General features: G+C 27.4%; 3 protein-coding genes across 4 annotated transcripts in view; all 3 read left to right on the top strand.

Moving 5' to 3' along the window:
* The window catches only part of LOC100213404 (autophagy-related protein 2 homolog B), a 92,847-nt gene extending 83,224 nt beyond the window's left edge, over positions 1-9,623 (top strand). For both annotated transcript variants that reach the window (XM_065804892.1, XM_065804893.1), the window contains exons 27-35: positions 3,798-3,878; positions 5,576-5,709; positions 5,797-5,923; positions 6,015-6,182; positions 6,441-6,542; positions 6,726-6,995; positions 8,195-8,554; positions 8,676-8,816; positions 8,979-9,623. In XM_065804892.1, coding sequence (XP_065660964.1) covers positions 3,798-3,878; positions 5,576-5,709; positions 5,797-5,923; positions 6,015-6,182; positions 6,441-6,542; positions 6,726-6,995; positions 8,195-8,554; positions 8,676-8,816; positions 8,979-9,209 — 1,614 coding nt within the window. In that variant the 3' untranslated portion in view covers positions 9,210-9,623. The remainder of the gene's footprint in view (positions 1-3,797; positions 3,879-5,575; positions 5,710-5,796; positions 5,924-6,014; positions 6,183-6,440; positions 6,543-6,725; positions 6,996-8,194; positions 8,555-8,675; positions 8,817-8,978) is intronic.
* Positions 9,624-9,795: 172 nt separating this feature from the next.
* On the top strand, positions 9,796-19,139 carry LOC101241203 (zinc finger protein 252). Its single transcript, XM_065804894.1, has 4 exons — positions 9,796-10,012; positions 10,118-10,834; positions 10,982-11,051; positions 18,544-19,139. The coding sequence occupies exons 1-4, from the start codon at positions 9,860-9,862 to the stop codon at positions 19,083-19,085; spliced, it is 1,482 nt and encodes a 493-aa protein (XP_065660966.1). The 5' UTR covers positions 9,796-9,859; the 3' UTR covers positions 19,086-19,139.
* A 1,881-nt stretch (positions 19,140-21,020) lies between these two features.
* LOC136085307 (uncharacterized) lies at positions 21,021-22,360 on the top strand. The gene is made up of 3 exons (XM_065806602.1): positions 21,021-21,189; positions 21,296-21,606; positions 22,004-22,360. Exons 1-3 carry the CDS (start codon positions 21,021-21,023, stop codon positions 22,358-22,360), a joined length of 837 nt encoding a protein of 278 aa, XP_065662674.1.
* The last annotated feature ends 509 nt before the right edge of the window (positions 22,361-22,869 follow it).

Consider the following 22,869-nt stretch of genomic DNA (forward strand, 5'->3'; position numbering starts at 1 on the left):
TACTGTTATTTATGTTTTATATGGAATGTCTCGGAAATAAATTTAATCAAGTTATTTTGATTTCTTTATTTCCCATGCGAAAAGTTCAAGTTAGCTGAAGAAATTTCCTAAAAGAGGATGAAAAAATGGTTCGACTAAACTAATACTTTAAGCAATTTTCAATAAATATTTACAAATAGTCTAGTATTTGCCACTTAGAAGTTTATTAGAATATTAAATAAAATAAATTTAACAAAAGTGTCTACCACTAAATAATGTATTTAAAAAATGGCTTTTACAACGAGATACTATTTTAAATCGAATGATTTTCTTCGGATAATAAAAAAAATTGAACAAAAACAAAGTTCAAAAATCATAGTCATAGCACAGGTTTCAACGGAGGAAAGAATGAGGAGGAGAGGGTTTCCTACATTCCCCCTCCACCCATCAACAACAAAAAAAAAAACAGTATACACAAAAAAACAGTATCCACATAAACTCTTTAAAAGACTTTAAACTTATCTAATTTAAAAAAAAAAAAAAATTATTTTTAAATTAGATAAGTTTAAACAGTCTTTTAAAATAGTTTATGTGGAATATTTTTTGCAGAAGCAGTAATTATTTGTTGTAAAAAACATTTTCACTGCAATCATGAAATAAATTTTTTTTAATAAAAAAAAACAAATGCTTAATTCTTTTTCTACTTTCTGTTTCTAATTACAATTAAATTTATTATTAAATATTTATAAATTTAAATTTGTTTTATTAAACTTAAATTAAATTAAAAAAAAAAATTTAAAAAGGTCTGTTTTTTTAATGCTAAAATTTTCAAACTATGTTAAAGAATAGAAATTTATTTTAAATAGATTTAATTCATGTTTAAAATGTTTGTTTTACATTCAACTATTTGTTTATTTATATATAGTTTCAAATCCATAGTTTTTTTTATCTTGTTACAAAAGTGCTTATATACAAAAGTGCTTAATGCACTTATAACTGTATATAAATGCATTATCATAAAGCCATATTCAAACCAGGAGGCAAAATTGTTAGATTTATCAAAAATAATCAAGAGAATTTGTTTAGTAAACTTTATATAACAAATTTATGAAAAGATAATTTTTTTTAGTTTTCAAATTACTTTTTAACAAAAGTTTTTTCTTTATCGTTAATTTTTTAGATTGATCATACCCAGCTGGCACATCTAGTTTCACTTTCTGAATTGAAACCTGTATAGACATGTTCATTACGATCATTTTACAAGTAGCCCTGTAAAAACACAGGTCAAATGTAAATGTTGCGTGCTTTATTACTGGTTTCACATTCTTTACAAAAATTTAGTTTAATATAATACTACATTATAAACATAAGTAAACTGTTCATATTTGAAAATGCCTGACGCGTACAGGAATTAAATTTGGTATATATGAATATATAAATAAATGTAAAACAGGCCCGAATCCAGAATTTTTTGAAGGAGGAGCACTTTTTCAAAAGGTGCCAAAAATAAAGAAGAAAAAAAAGTGCCCAAGGGCAATGCTAATAATAATAATCACCTATTATTGATAAGGCTTTGCATAAATTTAATTAAATGACATTGTTATATTTTTGAGAACAGTTTCACCTCACCTTGCCCTTTTTATAGTACTAACAAAATTTCTATAGTGCTGTAATATCAAAATATTTGAATATATGTTAAAATAATTTTTTTATTTAAAATATTTAACTTTAATTTTTTAGTGGCCAAAAATAGGACAAGGCGCAAGGGAGCACATGCTCCCTGTGTTCCCCCCCCCCCCCTCTCCCTCCTTTCCCTGCCTTTTCCCATACTTCTGGGTCTGATTTAAATTGGTTTGAACCAATTTTTATGAAAGTTTGTTTATTTTAAATTAGCACGTGGAAGAAACTAAATTATGAAAAAAATATTAAACAATTTTTGCATTTTTAAATCACAAATATTTTTTATAAGAATTAATTCTTTTCAGCAAAATGTCATCTTTTTTAATTTTTTGGGCAAATTTTGAGCAGCCATATTTTCTTAACTTAAATTTAACAAAAAAAAATTGCTGCCAAAATTTTTGTTGTAAGTTGGAATTTTCCTTTAGTCCAAATATCATCAAATAATATGCAAATGCTGCCTTACCAGGAAAGCTAGAAATTTTTCTTCTTTTCCAGATTTTATTTGGTTTTTCAAATCCTTTAATACGATGGCAACTTCAGCAGCAGAAATATCATCTTTCTCAATTTTTTTGCCATGTTATAAAAAAAATTGGCTTGACTTTGACTGTGAACAAAAAAAAGTACTATTTCTCCAATTTTGTTGTTGAAAAATAAAGGTTTCAAATAGTTTTCTAAGCTTAAAAAGTATGATCTTAATGGCTGATATAACTCTCCACATCAATTGATAAACAACCAAATCCAGTGTTTATTGCATTTGATAAAATGTGAGCATTGCAACCAATGCCAATGATTTCACGATTTAGCTTGACAATAAACTTTTTGTGAATATTGTTATTACCGACTGGTTTTTATACCTTTGAAATTCTTATTGGTATTGTCTGCAGAAGTAGCCAAAACTTTTGACAAATTATTGTTAGTGCTTATGCATTTAAAGATACATCAGATATTTTATCAGAAGTTATCTTTAAAGGCATTAGTGCTAACAATATTTCATCAAAAGTTCTCCATTTACATTTGATCTCAATTTCAATCATTACAATAACATTTACATTTGATGGATTTGATGCTTTTTGTAGCCCACAATATTTTATTCTTTTTGACCAAAAGTTATGACTCTTCATCAACTAAAACGAAATAAAAAACTGTAAAGAATTTTTTTATATACACGTAAACATAGGCATACAAATCCCAAATGTGCAAAACTACCCTTAAATGCTAAGTGGTCGCCTATACATAAGACCAATGTTTTAATAATTAAATAGTATAAGTTTAAGTAAGTATAAATTTTTTAAAATAAGGAAATAAATAAATTTTTTTTCAAATACCATTTAAATTTTATTGATAACTTTTTTTATAACATTATTATTTTAAGATATTTTATAAAGATAAAGACTTGAATTTTCATTGTGGTTTCAAATTAAATATAATTACAATCCGGTTTTTTAAAATAACTGACGCAACTGACATAATTTAACTTTTAATGATATAAATATGTTTTACATAATTTAATTAATTAATTAACGCAATTAATATTTATATTTAATCTAATAAACATAAAATGTAATAAGCGTAGTTAATAAAAGTAATTATATGTAATTACAATGTAAATATGCTTTAGATAAATTACATTAAAGTTACATTTATTTGTGTTACGCTTTTTCGTTATGCAACAAAATCTTATAAAAATATGTATTTTATATATATATATATATATATATATATATATATATATATATATATATATATATATATACACATATACTATAGCGTATTTATATAAGCATTTGCTCACTTTTTTTGCTTAGCTAAATTGAAACAGCTTTTTTAGAAAAAGAAAAAACAAAGAATAATGAATGAAAAGATTGCTGCTTTATGCCAAACCCTCAGTCAATGTAGCAGCACTCCACTGCGAGTGGGGCCCTGTGTGTGTGTGTTTGTGTGTGTTTGTGTGTGTGTGTGTGTGTGTGTGTGTGTGTGTGTGTGTGTGTGTGTGTGTGTGTGTGTGTGTGTGTGTGTGTGTGTGTGTGTGTGTGTGTGTGTAAAGCAACTAATTATTTTTTAATGTAATATTTTGAATATATTTTCATTTATGGTTATTTTTTTATGTAAGCAATATTTGCACTTTTTCAAATTTCTAGGCATTTGATGATCATGAACCAATTTTGAATCGACTGACTGAAAAAGTGGTTTTAGTTACAGAAAATTTTTTTAAAGTACCAGTGAGTTTTTTTCTATTTTTGAATTATGAATCAACTGATTAAAAAAGTGATTTTTTTTCTAGAAAAATTGTGCAAAATTTGTTTAGGTGATACCAACTTCAGTAATTTGTACACCATAAATTCCTTTGAATTACTGTACAAAATCTATCCTATAGAGTGAATATATATTCACTCTATGTTCATTAATTCAAAAATTCTAAAAGGATAATTCACTCCTATGGATATAAATACCCAAGCACTTTCTAATTTACTTTAAGGCATTATAAGTATTATAATACTGGATTCTCAAAGTTGTTCACAACTAGTGACACAAAGCTGTTCACAACTAGTAACACAAAGTTGTTCACAACTAGTAACACAAAGTTGTTCACAACTAGTAAAACTGAAAAATAGTATTATACCATCAGTGGTTTTTTAAGGTTAGAGTTTAGAGCACTTGTATTCTGCAATCATATTACTAATGCTCTGCAAAGTATTGAGGATCTAGAAAATTAAACAAATTCAAAACGCAAATTTTTAACTTTAAAAGTTTATTTTTAATATTTTAAATATTTTAGATTTCAAAAAGTTTTAAATTAAATAAAGTTAATTAAATTTTTATGTATTTTTAAATTACTGAATATATAAGTGTAAAAATTTATTTAAATAACTTTTACATGATTAAAAAACTTGAAGTTGATTGGTAAACAAGCAATTTGAATTTTTTTTTTTTGGAAAAAAGATGATATAGATTAAAAAAATTTATTTGTTAAATTATGTGAGTATTCACCTATCCTATTTTTTCTACTAGGAACAAGAAATAGGAACAAGAAAGAAAAAATAATCTTGTTAGTGTATTGTAATCTTGTTAGTGTATTGTTTTTTAAAAATTAAAATTTAAACTTTGCATGCTCAAATGATTATTTTTCTTTTCCTTTTCTCATTTTCTTAGGAAAATGGATAGGTGGAAACTCACCTGAAGTAATTTCCAAGAGTCCAACAACATTCTTAATTTTCTAAACCATTTGCTATAAAAACACTAAAAACTGCATTTCTATTGTCTTTTAAATCTACCATCTGGCTAAATATATTCTGCTCATTTGATTAAGCTTTGCGTGCAGCTTGTTTTGCCTTGCACATAGCCAAGCAATACTTGGGTGTTGTTTGGCTTAGCAGAGCTTGTCTTGTTCATTTAGACTTGTTTATTTGTATGTAGAATAAGAATAATCTTGAAGTAACTCAATATATCAATTACATATTTATCAATGCATATCAATAATGTATTTAGTCTAATTATTTTGTACGTATTTTATTTTAACATGTTTAACATATTTATAGAGGGTAGTCTAGACCCTTTTCGACAACGTTGATAGTATTTGAGCGTGTTTTGGGTGCCACCCAAATTCTGCAATTGAGTTGCAATTGAGTTGATGTGTCTGTAAAATATCCTTACAGCATGCACCAGCACAAGGGGTACTGCAACTCAAGTTATTTTCCAAGAATGGCTCCAGATGTATGTAACCAAATAAGTTTCCACACTCTGTTCCAATTAGTCAAAGTCAGTTCACTATGGTTCAGACATGCCAAACTAATTAACTTTAAAATAAAACTTGTAAAAATAAATAAATCCCAAATATATTGTTATGGCAACAAGGAGAAATTAAAGCAAGGACTTACACTTAAAAGATATTCTAAGAATTAATTTTATTTTAAAATAGTTTGGTAGCTTTAATCTTCTTGGATCACCAGATGATTACCCTCCACCAGTTTATAGATACACAGTGAGAGAAATGTCAATTATTTGGCAAATGTATGGAGGGAGTGACTTCAAAGTACCAAGTTTGAAATTAAGGTGACTATTTAAATATTAACTTTTTTTTTTTTAATTTTGATAAAAAATAAAAGTTTTTTGCTTTTTTACTAATTTTATCAAAAAAAGTGATAAAGGTAAAGGAGGAAGTGCAAAATCCAAAGAAACCAACCAACCAGATAAAAGTAAAACGAACAGAGTAAAAGGTGGTATTGGAAGAGATCTTGATACTTTGATGGAAATCCAAATGAACAAGGTAACATTATAGGTTTAACTCCCTTTTATAAAACATCTGTGAGATGTTTTATAAAAGTTTTTATCTTTAAAGTTATTTTTATTTAAATTAGGTTCGATTTCAACATGAAATCTACCCTGATGACTCACAACAGATTTATCGTGATGTTCTTGTAATCTATGATCTTGAGATACGAGATCGGCTGTTTTCTTCTCAAATCAATAAATTCCTGTACAGGTTTTCATCTGAAAGTTTGCCAAAACAAAGCAGTGCTAATATGGTTAATATATATGATTTTTTTTTTGATTTTTAGATGTAAATTTCTTTTATATTTTGTTAATAATTTACCACATCCTAACTCATCATCTGTCAATTTAGGTGAACTAATACTATTGTACTAAATTCCAGTAAGACATCAACAGTAGCATTTTATTTCACTTTAAACCTGCAATTCAAAATAAATATATATACATTATAGAACTTTGCACTAATAGGTCAAATAGTAAAATATAATATGTAGTGTGCATTTTCACTTTAGATTACAGTTAAGTTTCTTGTTACAAAGCCAGAAGATAATGCGCGTAGTGAAGAAGCATCATTAAGAGTTTCTCTTCAACCACTTAGATTAAATATTGATCAAGTAAATATGTTTTAAATTTTTAAAGTCTGTAAAGTAATATATTCATAAAAGATTTTTTATGTGTTTTCATATATTTTAATGTATTACTATTTTGTCATATATATATTTGTCTATTATTTTTTTGTTAAATATTTTTGTTTTTTAGTTTTAATTTTTGTCTTTTTTTTTGTTGTTGTTGTTTAGGATGCCTTATTTTTCTTAAAAAACTTTTTTGCTGAAGTTTCTGGCAGTAAACCATTAAAATCTGGATCTGAATTTTCTAACCATCTATCTTCTCCGCCTCGGGAGTCGTTCCTTTCTTCTTTAGATTCAACTGTGCCAGTTTATTCACAGAACTTTTTAAACAATGCAGAAAAGTCTGAAAAACCAGCTTTGTTTGTAAAATCATTTATTTTTTCCCCAGAGGTTCCCATTAGATTTGATTATCATGGAAAACATGTGGATATTGAACAGGTGATTTAAATTTTGTTTAAACTAAAGTCTTAAATTTGTTTGAATTATTTACTATAACTCTCCAAGTAAAAGAAAATTTAAAGTCTTAAGGTATTCTTTAAGAAGTCTAAAAAGCATAAAAAGTATTGTAGACTTTTATATCATAAAGTTAAAAGGTGTCTTCAAAATGTCTTTTTAAAGATGTCTTCAAGATATTTTCTAACAACATCCTCTAGATATTTTTGAAATTATTTTTTGTATGAAAGCATTCTGTGGCATTTATGTTTTTGCCATACAGTTTAGTACAGCACTCTTGTGTATATATATATATATATATATATATATATATATATATATATATATATATATATATATATATATATATATATTTTTGCCATACAGTTTAGTACAGCACTCTTGTATATATATATATATATATATATATATATATATATATATATATATATATATATATATATATATATATATATACATACATATATATACGTATACATACACACACACACACACACACACACACACACACACACACACACACACACACACACACACTATAGTTTTAAATATATTTAACATATATAAGACAAATACATCAATAAACTTGGCCTATATCAGGCATTTTTCAAAAGGTATAAAAAATGCTTGTTTTAAAATGTCTGATGCACTGTGTGCTTGTCTTGAGATAAAAATGACTATAACATATGTGTTGAATTCTTTCTATAAAAAAACAATACAATTAATCATGTAAGAATTAATTATAATATTTTAAGATTACAAGGTTTTCTTATTATCAGTGATTTTATGACTAAATTTATCAGTTATCGTTAATGTTATTTTTGGTTATTATAAATGTTATCATCAGTCATCATTAATTTTGCCCTCGGGTATCATAATGTTTTTATTCGATTATAATCTTTTGTTTAGTTGATACCTAAATTATTTTTTTTTAAATTTAGATATTATTCAAACAGTTAAACTAAATTTTATTTAAAAAATGAAAGAAAATAATTAAAGTTAGAATTAAATCTTAGATTTGATGAAGATAAAAAGTTTAATTTAATTTTAATTCAATAATTTTTCCTTTCAAAAAAACAGGTTTAATGAAATAATAAATGTGTTAAAAACTTAACTTTATATTTTAGTTGGATATAAAAAATTAGATTAAGCAATATACTATATAATAACATAATTTAATTTAGGGTACTTTGGCTGGTATCATCATCGGCCTTTCACAATTAAATTGCTCAGAAATTCGTTTAAAACGATTATGTTCTCGAAGTGGTTTACTTGGACCAGATAAACTTATAAATTATATGGTAACAGAATGGATGAATGATATCAAACAAAATCAACTGGGAAGTATTTTAGGTGGAGTTGGCCCAACCTATAGTTTTCTTCAGTTGTTTCAAGGAATCAAAGATTTATTTTGGATGCCAGTTCAACAATACCGACAAGATGGAAGAATTGTGCGTGGTCTTCAAAGAGGTGCTCATTCTTTTAGCACTTCCACAGCAATGGCAGTTTTGGAGTTATCTAACAGATTAGTTAGCACAATTCAAGTATAAAATTGTTTTTTTTTATATTGTATGAATTGTAGAAACAGATTTTTTGATTATGTAAAATGCAATCCTTGCCACAAGCCTTTGTTTTACATGGTATGTACCTTTTTTTTTTCATTAGAGTGTTGCAGAATTAACCTTTGACATGGTAAGTCCAGGGCCATCTCATACTTCTAGTTTACAGCTAAAGAATAGCAGTCAGATGGTTCAACCAGCTGAATTGCGAGAAGGAATGGCTAATGCTTATATGGTTTTATCAGAAGTATATGATTGATTCGTTTTCAAAAAAATTCATTTTAAACTCATTTAGTGGTTAAAAGAATAGTTTAATTTGAAAATGATAACTCCTAAGCTTTTTTGCTTCATCAGTTTCTTTTTTGATTAAACATTTAATCACTGCTTATTTAGTATATTTATAATTTAGGGACTATCACAGACTGCTTCAAATTTAGTTCGTGTGGCTACTGATGAGCATGATAAGAAAGGCATGTCAGGGGCTGTTGGTGGGGTTTTACGACAAATTCCTCCCACATTGGTGAAACCTCTGATACTATCAGCTGAAGCAACTTCAAATGTTCTTGGAGGTGCTATGAATCAATTAGCGCCTGATAAACACAGAGAAGCTCTTGAGAAATGGAGACAAGATTATTACTAATTTTTGAAGAACTCGTTGATGACTTTTAACAATGATATAAATTAAAAATTTTATAATTTTTGGTTAAAAAAATCGGTTGGACATAAATTTATTCCATTTAAAATGAATTCTTATATTTTTTTAAGTTAACAACTATAAGTTAAAATGTACATAGTTTTTTTCTAAATATGTATTAATCTTTTGTTATTATTATTCAACAAAAAACAATATTTAAAATATATGTATATTTTTTAGTTTTTTTTTTTTCTTTTCTTTACTAATGTCAGTAATTCGGTGTGAAAATTTTTATCTCAATTTGATTTATTACATTGATTTTCTTGATTAGATTTATAATATTAACTTGCTTAGATTTATAATATTAACAGTTTGTAAAATAAAATTATTTATTTGAATTAAACAATTTTGTGTCTTTTATCACTCTTTAATTGAAATAAAAAATTCATTTGTTATTGCGATAACACATTCTTTATAAAAAATATTATGGTATTGAATTATTTTTCAAATAATTATTATATTAAGCTTTGTAAAAATGATTCTTACAATATTAGTCTATTATAAGAATGATATTTTTTTTTCCTAACAAAATATTATATTTATTAACAGAAATATATACAATATAATATAACATATAGTAAAAAAGAAAGGTTAATATGACATTATACTCTGTAATAAATGTTGGACCATATAATGACAGTATATCACAGCCATTTACATCACCTGATGTAAACACTTTATCCCATGCCTTTGACTATGAAGATGACAGCTGGACAATTGAGAAGATTACTGCATCAATAGATCGCAAGGTGATTTTTGCTCATTTTGTTGCTTTATTTTTGTTTAAGCTTTTTTTGACTATTTTTACCATTTAGTTTAACTTTTTGGTTTAAAATTTTCGTTTTCTTCTAAAGGGAGAGGGAAAATTCTACAAAGTTAAATGGGTCCGATATATATGGCAAGCAGAAGAAACAATTCAACCTCTGCAACATTTGATTGATAAGTATTGGCAAGATTATTTTGTTGATACCGCAGAATTGCTTACTCAAAACATTCAGCGACAAGACCAACCTCCTCACCAACCACCTCAATCGTTTAACAATCACATTGATCATAACCACCTTTCGGGGCAGTACAGACTTCATAAAGAAATGCATAATGGTAATGAATTACATGGAAATATGGAGCAACTTCAAGATTTTTATAATGCTAATACGCCATGCAGTGAGTTAAATGATCACAATGTTGATCACAGTGTTCTTTGTAGTAGCACTGGAGTTGGGATAACAGATAGTTTGCATCCTACACAATCACAATCAGTTTTAGAAACCCATTCAGGTGGTATTTTAGATGATGTAACCTCTCCGCTTGTTAACTTTGGATATAAAACAGCTTTAGTAAAACATAGTCATAATAAAGGTTTAAATGAAGGAAGTGTGCACTCTGATGGTATCATTCAAAACTATAGCAAAAGTTTAAATGAAGGAAGTGTGCACACTGATGGCATCATACAAAACTATAGCAAAAGTTTAAATGAAGGAAGTGTGCACACTGATGGTATCATACAAAGTTTCAAGCAGCATAATGAAATCCCTGATAATTTGTCTGGATCAACTTTTTTCTCATCAAAAGTAAGTTTTGAAGGTTATTTTTTAATAATACAATCTTTAAATTAATAAATTTTTTTCTTAAACATTTCATAAATGTTTGTATGCAATAATCACACAAACTTTTAAAAGGTTTTAAAAGATATATGCATTTTTTTTTATATATATAAGACTGATGAAGTAAATAAGTTTATCAGCAGTGGAGACAAAGTTAACTCATCGACCGAAAACTTTTATCAAGGTAAGCAAATGACTAGAATCCACAGAGTTTGATATTTTTTATAAAACCCAGAAAGAGTTATATAATGATAAAATTATTAGTAATAAAAAAATAGTAATAATAACAGTAAGTTTATGGAAAACTGTTATAATATTAATAGTAAATTTATACTGTTATAATAATAACAGTAAATTTATAAAATTTAGCCTTAATTTTACCTGTTTTCTTTGTTTTTATTATTTTTTTGTTTTATTGCATCTATCAACTCATTCTGTTCTACTTCAAAATAAAAGATCCATTAATAAATTTTTTCAAAATATATTGTTTTATAATTTTTGATACTATTATATAATAAATTGTTTTGATAATAAAAACAATAATAATAGTAATAATTTAAGTTACATGAAATATGAGTGAGCCCTAAATTTATCTGCTAGTAAACTAGCTCATATAGCTGCAGCAATATGAGCCACCACAGAAAATATTAGTTGCTGATTCTTTGAAATTGAAAGAGTAGTGACAAATCTCATTTGGCAAAGTGTTTTGAGTATTTACAACAGTTGTTTAAAAAAGTTGTATAAACCAAGCAGTTACTATCAATTTTGTGATGATATGGTTCGCAATGACCACAGCTAGGTTTGTTTCAAATTTGTATTTTTTGATAAGATTGACACATCTTTTGTCAATAAGTGAAGTATAGAACATCTTTTTTTCTAAGTTTTTCTTTCTGAATACTATTCTTTCCAGTCATAAGTCTTTATTTTAAGACACAAAGTAGTCAGAAACGTAAACATCTTTTATAATGTTTCATAACTCTGTTGATTTGGATTTTTTTCTACTTTTTCATCAAAGAAATGTATGTAGTTTGGAACAAGGAATAAATATAGATTGGATGTTTATTATTTTTTGGATATTTAGACCCAATCAATGATGCTGTTAGTTCAGTTTGTAGATAAAGTTATCCTCTGGGGGAGTAAATAACGCTGAAAACTTGATTGCTTTTGCAAATTTTTTTTTTTTGCCCCTTATGTTATCAGTACTTATTTATATAACTCTTATGTTATCAGTACTTATTTATATAACTCTTATGTTATCAGTACTTATTTATATAACTCTTATTATATATTCTCTTTTTTATTTAGGCACTTGCGAGAAAAGTTTGCATGTTTCTTTTACCATAACAATAAAAACAACAATATACAAAATATTGTATACCATATATCAGGGCTTGTTGCATAGCATATCATATCATATATCTTAATCTAAAAAAAACTTTTTGTTATCTCCCTTGTTGTCAGCCTTAAATTATAAAAAATGGTAATTTAATGCTGTTAGAAGAATTTAAATTAATTGTGGATTTTTATTCTTTTTCATCAGTATTTTAATTACTTTATAACTTGATTATACAAATCAACTTTGAGTGATATGTTGTTGCTTATGGAAGATATAGGGTAGATGGAAAAAAAAGTTTTATTTTTTTTGTTTTTTTTTGTCATTGTTTGCCACAGACACCATATTTGTGCTTTTTTTTTTTTTGTCATTGTTTGCCACAGACACCATATTTGTGCATTTTTTTTTGTCATTGTTTGCCACAGACACCATATTTGTGCATTTTTTTTTGTCATTGTTTGCCACAGACACCATATTTGTGCATTTTTTTTTTGTCATTGTTTGCCACAGACACCATATTTGTGCATTTTTTTTGTCATTGTTTGCCACAGACACCATATTTGTGCATTTTTTTTTGTCATTGTTTGCCACAGACACCATATTTGTGCATTTTTTTTTTTGTCATTGTTTGCCACAGAGACCATATTTGTGCTTTTTTTTTTGTCATTGTTTGCCACAGACACCATATTTGTGCATTTTTTAAACTTTTTTTATTGCTATTAAATCACTTACTCATTTCGTTATAAAACTATTAAATTTTAATTCATTATAAAATGATTAAATTTTATTTGTTATAAAACTTAAATTTTATTTCAATATAAAACTATTAAATTTTAATTCATTATAAAATGATTAAATTTTATTTGTTATAAAACTTAAATTTTATTTCAATATAAAACTATTAAATTTTAATTCATTATAAAATGATTAAATTTTGTTTGTTATAAAACTTAAATTTTATTTCAATATAAAACTATTAAATTTTAATTCATTATAAAATGATTAAATTTTATTTGTTATAAAACTTAAATTTTATTTCAATATAAAACTATTAAATTTTATTTTGAATAGTGATAAGTTATTGCCATTGTATGAAAAATAAAGTTGTTTTTTTTTTATATATGCTATTTTGCTGTTGTGAGAAATCCTGAAATTGGTTTTAAATTGGCACTTTATTGGTTTTTATTATTTGCATTATATAAATGTTTAAATGTTATATTATGTTATGTTATATTATATTATGTTATGTTGTATTATGTTACTTTATATAAATTCTTAAATGATTTCTCAAAAGTAATTTAGGGTTGTTTAATTATTCATCCATTAATAAGTAATTTTTTTTTTGTCATGGTTGTCATTTAACATTTAACAAAGTGGTCATCATTCATATAACAAAGAAATCATCTGAGTGGAAAATATAATTATTCCAAGTATCTGATGATTGAGTCAATATCTGTAAAAATCTAACACGTGACTATAGCATCTAAAAAATATTATAAATTAAAATTATTATAAACTAAACTGTTTTAATCTATTTTGTACAACAATTTGTGATACAACTTTTCATCTATTGATGCTTACCTTTTGCAAAATATAGCAGACTTACTTAGTCATTGTAAGACTAATTTTAGTTTGGCTCTTCATTTTGATCTTCATCTTGGAATCTTAGTTCTATCTTTCTTAGTTGAATCTTTTTTAGTTCTATCTTTCTCAGTTGAATCTTTCTTAGTTCTATATTTCTCAGTTGAATCTTAGTTCATCTTATCTTAGTTAATCTTAGCTTATTATCCTTTGATTTGCAAAAACTCTTTTTGCTGTTGTTTATGATGAAATCATAAACAATGATCAACCATTTCTTTCCTCATCCATTGGCCAATATTGTTGTTATGAGTTTCTTTAAAAGCAAGGTTTAAAAATCTATTATAAATGTAATCTATTGTAACCTGCTCTAGCGGTTAAGTTTGAGCCTGTGTCTTACCGTCAAAAGGTTGCAATTCTCTTCATTCTTCAGTCACTGCTTAAATGTGCTATTATCTCTTGTTCCATCATCCAAAACTCAATCTTGCATAAATCGTCATTCACCAAAATTGCATTCTTTTACTGTTCTGTCCTATTATGTCCTAATAACTTTTATTCATATAGTTTTTTTCTCCACAAATCAATGTCATCAATGCTTTAGAACTCTCTTACAGATATTGATGTCTTCTGTGAACTGTTTTTTTGCTCTTTAACAATATTTTTTGTTTGCTGGGAACTCCCAACTTAAAGAGGGATTACTCACAGTCTTGTTGGCAGCAAATTAGTTGTTTGTTTTTTTAATGTTAATCACATTGAATGGATTAGTTTTAGTACTATTGACCCAGCTGGCTTTAAAGCTAAAACTTTTTTACTTTCTCAATCTTTTACTTAGATAGTGAATTTTGTGACTCGTTTTCCAGACAACCTTAATCTTCACCTCTTTGATTTTTTTCTTGTTCTCTTTTGGGTGGTTCTTGTTTGGCTGGGACCGCGCTTTGATCTCATTAACACTTTTATTCATACTTCTTCATCAGGATCTTCATTTTCATCTTCATCAGACAATTTTTACTACTATCTAAAGGGGTTGTTTTTTTGTGTGTGATTTTTGTTACGATGGTCTTTGAGCTGATGTTTTCAAAAACTCTGATGCCAAAATTTGTAAGAAGATTTTTTAAAAACTCTGGGATTGCTCTGACTCCTTTAAGAATTTTAGTTTTTTTTTTTACTATTTATCAATGTCTTTGAGTTTTTATTTAAAAAACTTCCACCACATCATCTTGAGTTTAACAAAATTGCTGACAATACCAATTTGCTTCTCTTTTACTTTTGCTGACTTGTTAATTATCATAACAAAAAGCTTTTTTGAGAGGTTTTTAGGTTTAGAGTAAGATGGAAATGAAACAAGAATAAAAAATTGGTAACCTACTTAACTGTTGTGGCACTAGAGTCTTTGAGGTGAATTTAATTTAAAAAAACGAAATCTGGGAAAGTTTTTAAAGCATAAAGAAACGTATACAGAAAGGATTATTGAATCTTTCTAACCCCAGTATTATTGTCATCCTTAATGGACCACACATTCCTTTATGGGGTATTCCTTCTTGGGTACCACAAGGTTTCATCTTTAGTGTTCTATCTTTGTTACATTTAAAGAGGATCTTTTTGCTGATGACAACTATATACTCCAGTCTTTACTTTTCAGTCTTTTACTTCAGTTATTACTTTTTGATTGGTTAGAACAGGCAGTTGATTTTGAATGTGGTCTCTCTTCTGTCACATCTTGGGTATCGCAGAGGTAAATTAAAAACCCAAACAAAGTTCAGTTGTTTAGTGCTGATAACAATGTGTTGATAATAACTTTTAATAATAATATTTCTTTATTGTTGATTGGAAAAAGTCTTACTTAGTTCTTTAATTTCTTCTTGGATTTTTTTTTTTTTTTCCAAACATCTTCACTTCCAAGGCTGCAAGCAATCACTATTAGAGTTGCAAGTTACTGGAATAGAAAATATGAAGTTTGTTAAGCCAAATAACTATTAACAGGCGACTTAAAAGATTTAAAATTATATGAATCAGATGAATGAAATTATATGAAAACAAGATAAAGGGAGCGAATTTCATAGAACTGATGTTTGAGGGGAAAAACTGATACACCGTAAGAAAAGAGCTTACGGAGAAGACCATCATGCCAAACTTTATCAACGGTTTTAGAAATGTTGAAAGCGATAGCCTTGGCCTCTCCACATCTATACAAGGCACGATAAAACCTTTCAGTTATTAGCGTTAACAAATGAGCAGTTGAATAAAAAGATCGAAATTCACATTGATGATCCGAAAGTAAGTTCTTAGATTCAAGATGAGAGTTTAAATATTTGTTAATTAAAAACTCAAAAACTTTGCTTATGATAGTAAAAAGACTAATGAAACGAGTCAGATCTCTCCACAATTTTTGATAATAGGGATAACATGCAGCATTCCAGAAGACTAGAAAACAACTCTCTGATAAGCACATGTTAAAAAGTTTTGAAAGTATAGATGACAGCTCCGGAGAACACTTCTGCAAGACTATAACAGGTATGTTGTCTGGACCACAAGCTGTAAAAGAGTCTAAACAGGAAATCATTTTAAATACTAAGGCTGGAGTGATACGAATGCAAGCAATTAATCAACCTGTTTGTCTTGCTATATCAGGTAGGATTTGATTAGTGAAATCAAGAGATGAGATTGATGAAAAGTTCTTAGCAAACAATTCAGCTTTGTCTTTAGGTGAGATAACAAATTTGATTTTAACAAGATTTGCTTTTATTATAGACACTGTTGAAGATTCTCCAAATGTCTCGGAAGCCTAATTTTTGAGATGAAATACAAGATTTTGTGACCTAGGAATAGCTAGGAATAGCTGACTTGGACAAAGACAAAATCTCTTTATAATGGTTTTTAGCAATAGTGAACAGTTGTCTGTAAATGCCCAGGCTAACATGTAGCTATTGGAGTCTTTATGAATTAAAGGAAGATAACCATTAACACTAAAATCACAATATGTGACAGCTGAACTCACATTAGTCTCACAAAGAGCAAGTAGGTCTGATGAATTTTGCAAGTGGCAAAACTCAACATAAGGAAAGTTACTTCGAAGTCGATATATATTGTTGAATGATAGATTTAGAGAACTTGGTGATGGCAATGGTTTTTTGCGTTTTATAGTTCTTGGTACTTTAGTCATTTTTGTATTTGTTAAAGAATTTGACTCAAAGTACAGATAGTACTCAGTACACTATCTAATAGTCAAAGCAATTGTCTCATTACTATTAATAAACCCTGAGCTATAACAAAGGGCTCCAAATGTGACCTTGACAATGGACGCCAAAAGTACGAACAGAGACACCACCCATGCACAACACTGTTAGTACTCTGATGCTCTTTGAGAGCTAGCACAGAGTTCAGGAAACCTGACTACCAGCCGGCCTCAGAACCATAAAACTGAGTTTTAGAGTTGTAGCCTCGTTAGGAGATAATAGAAAGAGTTGCCTAGTCATAAAATCAGAGACGCAAGCAAAACCCATGCATTGAGTTAAGAAGATTCAGTATTTATCATCCTAAACAGGAAACAATGTATTATAAATACATCTACGCCGGCCTAATATATGAAGAAGATGTGAAGTTGGTCAACAGATAGAATCTGTTTACCTCTTAAGTATTTGCCTAGGAGGCCTTCTACAAGACAGTAGCCCGATGCATTTAAGGTCTGCCCAAGATGAGTATCTTTACCTCGACACCATCTCTAAAATTATCCTTAACAGTTATCTTAATCTTTTTTATGAAACTATCCTACACAGTTATGTGGGTTATCCTTCACAGTTGATCTTTTTTACGGAACTATCCTTCACATTTATATGGATTATCCTTCACAATTGATCTTTTTTTATGAAAAAAAGTTACAACCAAACTTAACATCGGCTAAAATAACTATCTTTGTGTTTTTCATTTCCACTCCTATTTCCATCTCCAATTCCATTCCTACCTCTTTCATAAATCTCTTATTATAGATGGTTCTAATACTTTACTCATGAATCTCTAAGTTTGCAGATGTTACTTTTTTTTTTTTTTGTAGATGTTTCATTGTTCATTGTACAATATTATTGTGCTCTTTACTCATAAATCTTTCTATTTGTCTTTCTATGCAACACTGTTGTCACATTTGGGCTAGTTCTTCTTATGATGACTTTTCAACTCTTTTAAATGTAGTTAAACCTGCGATAAGTACTAAACTTGAATCTCTGTCATAAGGTTGCATCTCTTTTTTTCTACAATTATTACCATAGTTGCTGATTAAGCTATCATCTCTTGTTCCATCAATTAATCATCTCTTGTTCCATCAACCAAAACCCAATCTCTTGTTACTTGTTTTTCTTTTTTGTAACTGTTCCTTCATACTTACAAAATTCTCTTTCTTCGAGTTTTTTCCTCACAATGCTTCGCAATTCTCTTTTGTTTTCATTCCCAGAGTCATTACAACTTCACAAGTAAGGATTATGTCAAAAAATCTAAAACTATATATCGCACTAAATCATCGCACTGCATGCATATTAGTTTAAAAAATGTTAAAAACACGCACACTTGCCCTAAAATTAAAAACATTTTGATAAAATTGTTTGAACTCTTAAGTTTCTTTATATTTTCCATAAGTAACTAGTCACATAACATTTTTTTTTTGTATCTTATTTAAAAACATAAACACACGTTTCAAACTGAGAAATATGTAAAATTTGTAGATGGTTCTAACACTTTTTACACCGTTATATAATATCATTGTAATTTTTACTTTTAGATCATGTGAATTCAGAACTACCGGCCGAAGCAATGGTGGTCCAAAAACAGATAAAAGAATTCATTTGCGAAATATGTAAACGAACTTTTAATCGCAATAGTTCTCTTAAAAGGCATTCAATTACTCATAGCGGAGTAAAATCGTGGTGCTGCGATTACTGCAACAAACCTTTTACTCAGAAAGAAGTTTTGATTCGTCATTTAAAAAGTCATACCGAAAAAAAGTCATATAAATGTTCAGAGTGTGACAAATGTTTCGTCGAGAACGCTGCACTACTTCGACACCAGGCGGTACACAAAATTGAAAAAGATTGGTTTTGTAATATCTGTGGTAAAAGGTTTGTAATTAAAGAATATTTAAGCAAACATTTACAAATTCACCGTGGAGAAAAGCCATACCACTGTTATGTGTGCAGCAAACGTTTTGTTGACAGTTCTGCGCTAAGGCGGCACGAAAAAACTCATAATAAATCACTTATGTGTGAAGTATGCAATAAATCGTTCATCAACTCCCTAAGTTTTACAAAGCATAGATGCACTTAGCGTTACTTTAGTACGTTGTAAATTGAAAAATCTATCGAAAAGAACTTGAAAGTTGGTTAAAAAGGTTGTTGTTTTTTGTTTGTTTGTGTTTTTTACTTTAGAATGCTCAAATCTTATATTATTATCTTATAAATAGGTTTATATTTTTTTATTTAAAACATATGGGATTTTTTATGTAATATATTTATATATATCTTTATATTTTTAAAATAACGATATCAAGTTGTGTTTAAGTCCTATTGAGTCATTGTGCTTTTTGACACAATATATGGAAAAGAGATTCTGTTTCATTTTTTTAATCTTTTGAAATGTAGATTAAAAAATGAAAAGCGAAATTATTTTTAATCTAAGATCAGAAAGATGAGCGTTTGTACACCACTAATTATATATAAACTATATGTAATTTATTAGAAATTATATATAGTTTATTAGAAATTATATATAATTTCTAATAAATTATATATAATTTCTAATAAATTATATATAATTTCTAATAAATTATATATAATTTCTAATAAATTATATACAATTTCTAATAAATTATATATAATTTCTAATAAATTATATATAATTTCTAATAAAAAATACATTTATATTTTGATTATTTCCAAATAAAAAGCTTTTGATACTTTCTCGTTGAAAACTATACTTACACATGATTATGATAATTAAGAGTATAATAGCAATAAAAAAAGTAAATTTATATTATAATTATAGTTATAACACAGGTCAACAAAAAAAGTTTTTTTTTCTGGTGCCGAGCAAACAATTTGTTTTTTGTATAGCATTTCTCATTTTGATTTCAAATATGCAACTCTTTTTTTACCATCACGTCAAGTTGTAAAAATATTTAGGTTCAAATCTTAAGTATTTAGTGTAAAGTCCCTAATATTGTCGAAAAAAAAGTTACTCAAAAGTATGTCAACCTGGGTCTCAAAAGAAGCGTATTTTCAAAGAGATTTTAGAAAACATAAATATTTTTCCTTAAAATTTATTGACAAAAAAATTATGTGAAAAAATGCTAAAGACTCTTAGAAAAATTTTAACAGAATGTTATTCAGCAATAATACAAAAAATACTTATTTTTATTACAAATGAATAACATTTTTAAAATCTCTATGAAAATACGCTTCTTTTGAGACCCAGGTTGACATACTTTTGAATAACTTTTTTTTCGACAATATTAGGGACTTTACCCTAAATACTTAAGATTTGAACCTAAATATCATTACAACTTGACGTGATGGTAAAAAAAGAGTTGCATATTTGAAATCAAAATGAGAAATGCTATACAAAAAACAAATTGTTTGCTCGGCACCAGAAAAAAAAACTTTTTTTGTTGACCTGTGTAATAATTAAGAGTATAGTTATATTAATTTAGAGTACAATTACAACGATTAAGCATACAATTTAATTGTAAGTATAACCTAACCTGGTTTCGTAAAGTTATAATTAAACTTGTAATTCGTTCAGTTTTTATGGCTAATTAAATAAAATTAAAAAAGAAAGGTACGGTGTTATGAAATAAGGCAGGGATGGCCAAATAGCGGCTCGCGAGCCGCATGCGGGTCTTTTCAAAAGTTTCATTGATTTACTAATAATAAAAACTTGAATTATACATAGCCGGAAGACATATTGTTTGAAAAGTGGGATATAGCAAAAGGTGACAATGTACTTCACAATAAAAGTAAGAAAAGAAAAATTGAAGATGAGAACAGATTATTTCATAGCGGTTTTACAGAAAAATACGCATTTATTGAAAAAGAAAATAAACCTATATGGTTAATTTGCAATACTGAACTTACTCATAATAAGACATGTAATGTTAAACGTCACTATGAAACAAAAAATGCATTTTCTGAATAACATCCATTAAATTCATGTCATAGAAAAAATAAAATCGAGTTGCTTTAAACAAAATTTAAAAATCAACAAATGAGTATTTCAGCTTCCAGCAAAGAATCAAATATTACAACAGAAACAAGTTTTATTATAGCTTGGAATATTGCAAGTAGTAAACAACCTTACACCGATGGAGAATTTGTAACACAAAATCTTTTAGATATGATCTCAGTTTTAGATCCAAAAATAGCAAAATTCAAAGGTTAATTTCAAACATTTCTGTTTCTCAACATCCAACTGATAGAAGAATATCTGAGATTAGTTTCGAAGTTGAATAGCATTGTTAAATGACTTAAAAAATTGTGAAGCATTCAGTTTAGCATCGGATGAATCAACAGATATTCAAGATAAACTTCAAATGGTAGTGTTTGTTAGATATGTAACATCAGATGTACTTGTGAAAGAAGAGTTGCTAGATTTAGTAGAGCTAAAAGACACAACTCGTGGAATTGATTTAAAAGAAGCCATTGACACTGTTCTAGTGAAAGTCAGTGCTCCTAAGAACAAGCTTGTTAGTGTTGCTGCAGATGGTGCAACAGCAATGGTTGGAAAACATGTTTGGCTTATTGGTTTACTAAAAAATGATCCCACGTATCCAGAGTTTGTCCCAGTTCATTGTGTGATTCATTGAGAACATTTCGCACCAAAGCATTTTAATTTTTCAATTGTTTTTAAATCAGTTCTGGAGATTGTAAATTATATTTAATCTAATTCAAAAATTGGATCTTGCTCACGAACCAAGTGACTTGCTGTTTTACAGTGCTGTAAGGTGGCTTTCAAGTTGTGACGTTCTTTATATATTTGTAGAACTATTAAAACCAATTAAATCTTTTTTACTTGAAAAGCAAAAAACATTTGAAATCTTTGACGATGTGATTTTTTTACAAGATTTTTTATTTTTAACTGATGTAATGCAACATTTACAAAATTTGAGTTTGTCATTTTAGGGAAAAGAAAAAAATATATCTGATCTTGCTCAGACTATTTAGTTTTCAAAAAAAATTGCTCTGTTTTAGAAAGATCTTACCTTAAAAACTTTTAATCATTTTTCTCAAATAAAGAAGATGATTCATAATTCTAATCCTACGATTCAGTATGATGGTCATAAGATTGAATCATACCGAGAAAAACTAAAAAATTTAATTGAAGACTTTCAAAACATGTTTAAATATTTGTATGCTCTTAAATTATCATTAGCATTTTTAGTAAATCCTTTTTTAATTGATATTATTAGTGATGGCTGTCCAATATCAGGAAACATACTTGAAGAAACATCTCAATTTGAAATGGAATTATTAGATCTCCAAGAAGATCGAAATCTTCAAATGCTGCATAAAACTAACTTTATTGGATTTTTAGAAAATAGTTTCTGAAGTTAAGTATCTTCAACTAAAAAGGATTGGTATAAAACTTATTTCAATTTTTGGTTCAACATATACATGTGGATTATATTTTCGACTATGAAATTTGTTAAATTTCATTAAAAGTATCGTGCCAATCTAACAGTGAACATTTGTAAGAATTGCTTAGAATATTATTTACAAGCTTGAAACCAGATTTTAAAAAACTTACTAGTAGTATTCAAAATCTTAATGCCTAATAAATGTATAGTAAACTATGCAAGTTATTATGCAAGAAGAATTTTTTAATGGTCTTTTACAAAATAATTGATGTTATAAAAAGAATTTTGTGTATATACTAAGTTTATTTATAAAAGTAAAATTTCCATTTAAAAAAATCTAAATATTGCTGTATAAAAAATTTAATTTTACATTCGCCAGTTATTTTTTTTAAAGATGTGCGGCTCTCGCGTCAAAAATTCTGGCCAGCGCTGAATTAAGGGTAATTACTGTAATTAGTCAAGACTATAATCATGTTAATG

This window comes from Hydra vulgaris, chromosome 09 (assembly GCF_038396675.1).
Source record: "Hydra vulgaris chromosome 09, alternate assembly HydraT2T_AEP".
Taxonomy (NCBI): Eukaryota; Metazoa; Cnidaria; class Hydrozoa; order Anthoathecata; family Hydridae; genus Hydra; species Hydra vulgaris.

Bases quoted from the DNA above. Each gene is read 5' to 3' on its own strand.
- LOC101241203 (XM_065804894.1), top strand. From the start codon at position 9,860: ATGACATTATACTCTGTAATAAATGTTGGACCATATAATGACAGTATA. The intron at 10,835-10,981 runs GTAAGTTTTGAA...TATATATATAAG, and splicing joins CAACTTTTTTCTCATCAAAA to ACTGATGAAGTAAATAAGTT. The intron at 11,052-18,543 runs GTAAGCAAATGA...TTTTACTTTTAG, and splicing joins GACCGAAAACTTTTATCAAG to ATCATGTGAATTCAGAACTA.
- LOC136085307 (XM_065806602.1), top strand. From the start codon at position 21,021: ATGAGTATTTCAGCTTCCAGCAAAGAATCAAATATTACAACAGAAACA. The intron at 21,190-21,295 runs GTTAATTTCAAA...AAAATTGTGAAG, and splicing joins AAAAATAGCAAAATTCAAAG to CATTCAGTTTAGCATCGGAT. The intron at 21,607-22,003 runs GTGATTCATTGA...GCTCTGTTTTAG, and splicing joins AGTTTGTCCCAGTTCATTGT to AAAGATCTTACCTTAAAAAC.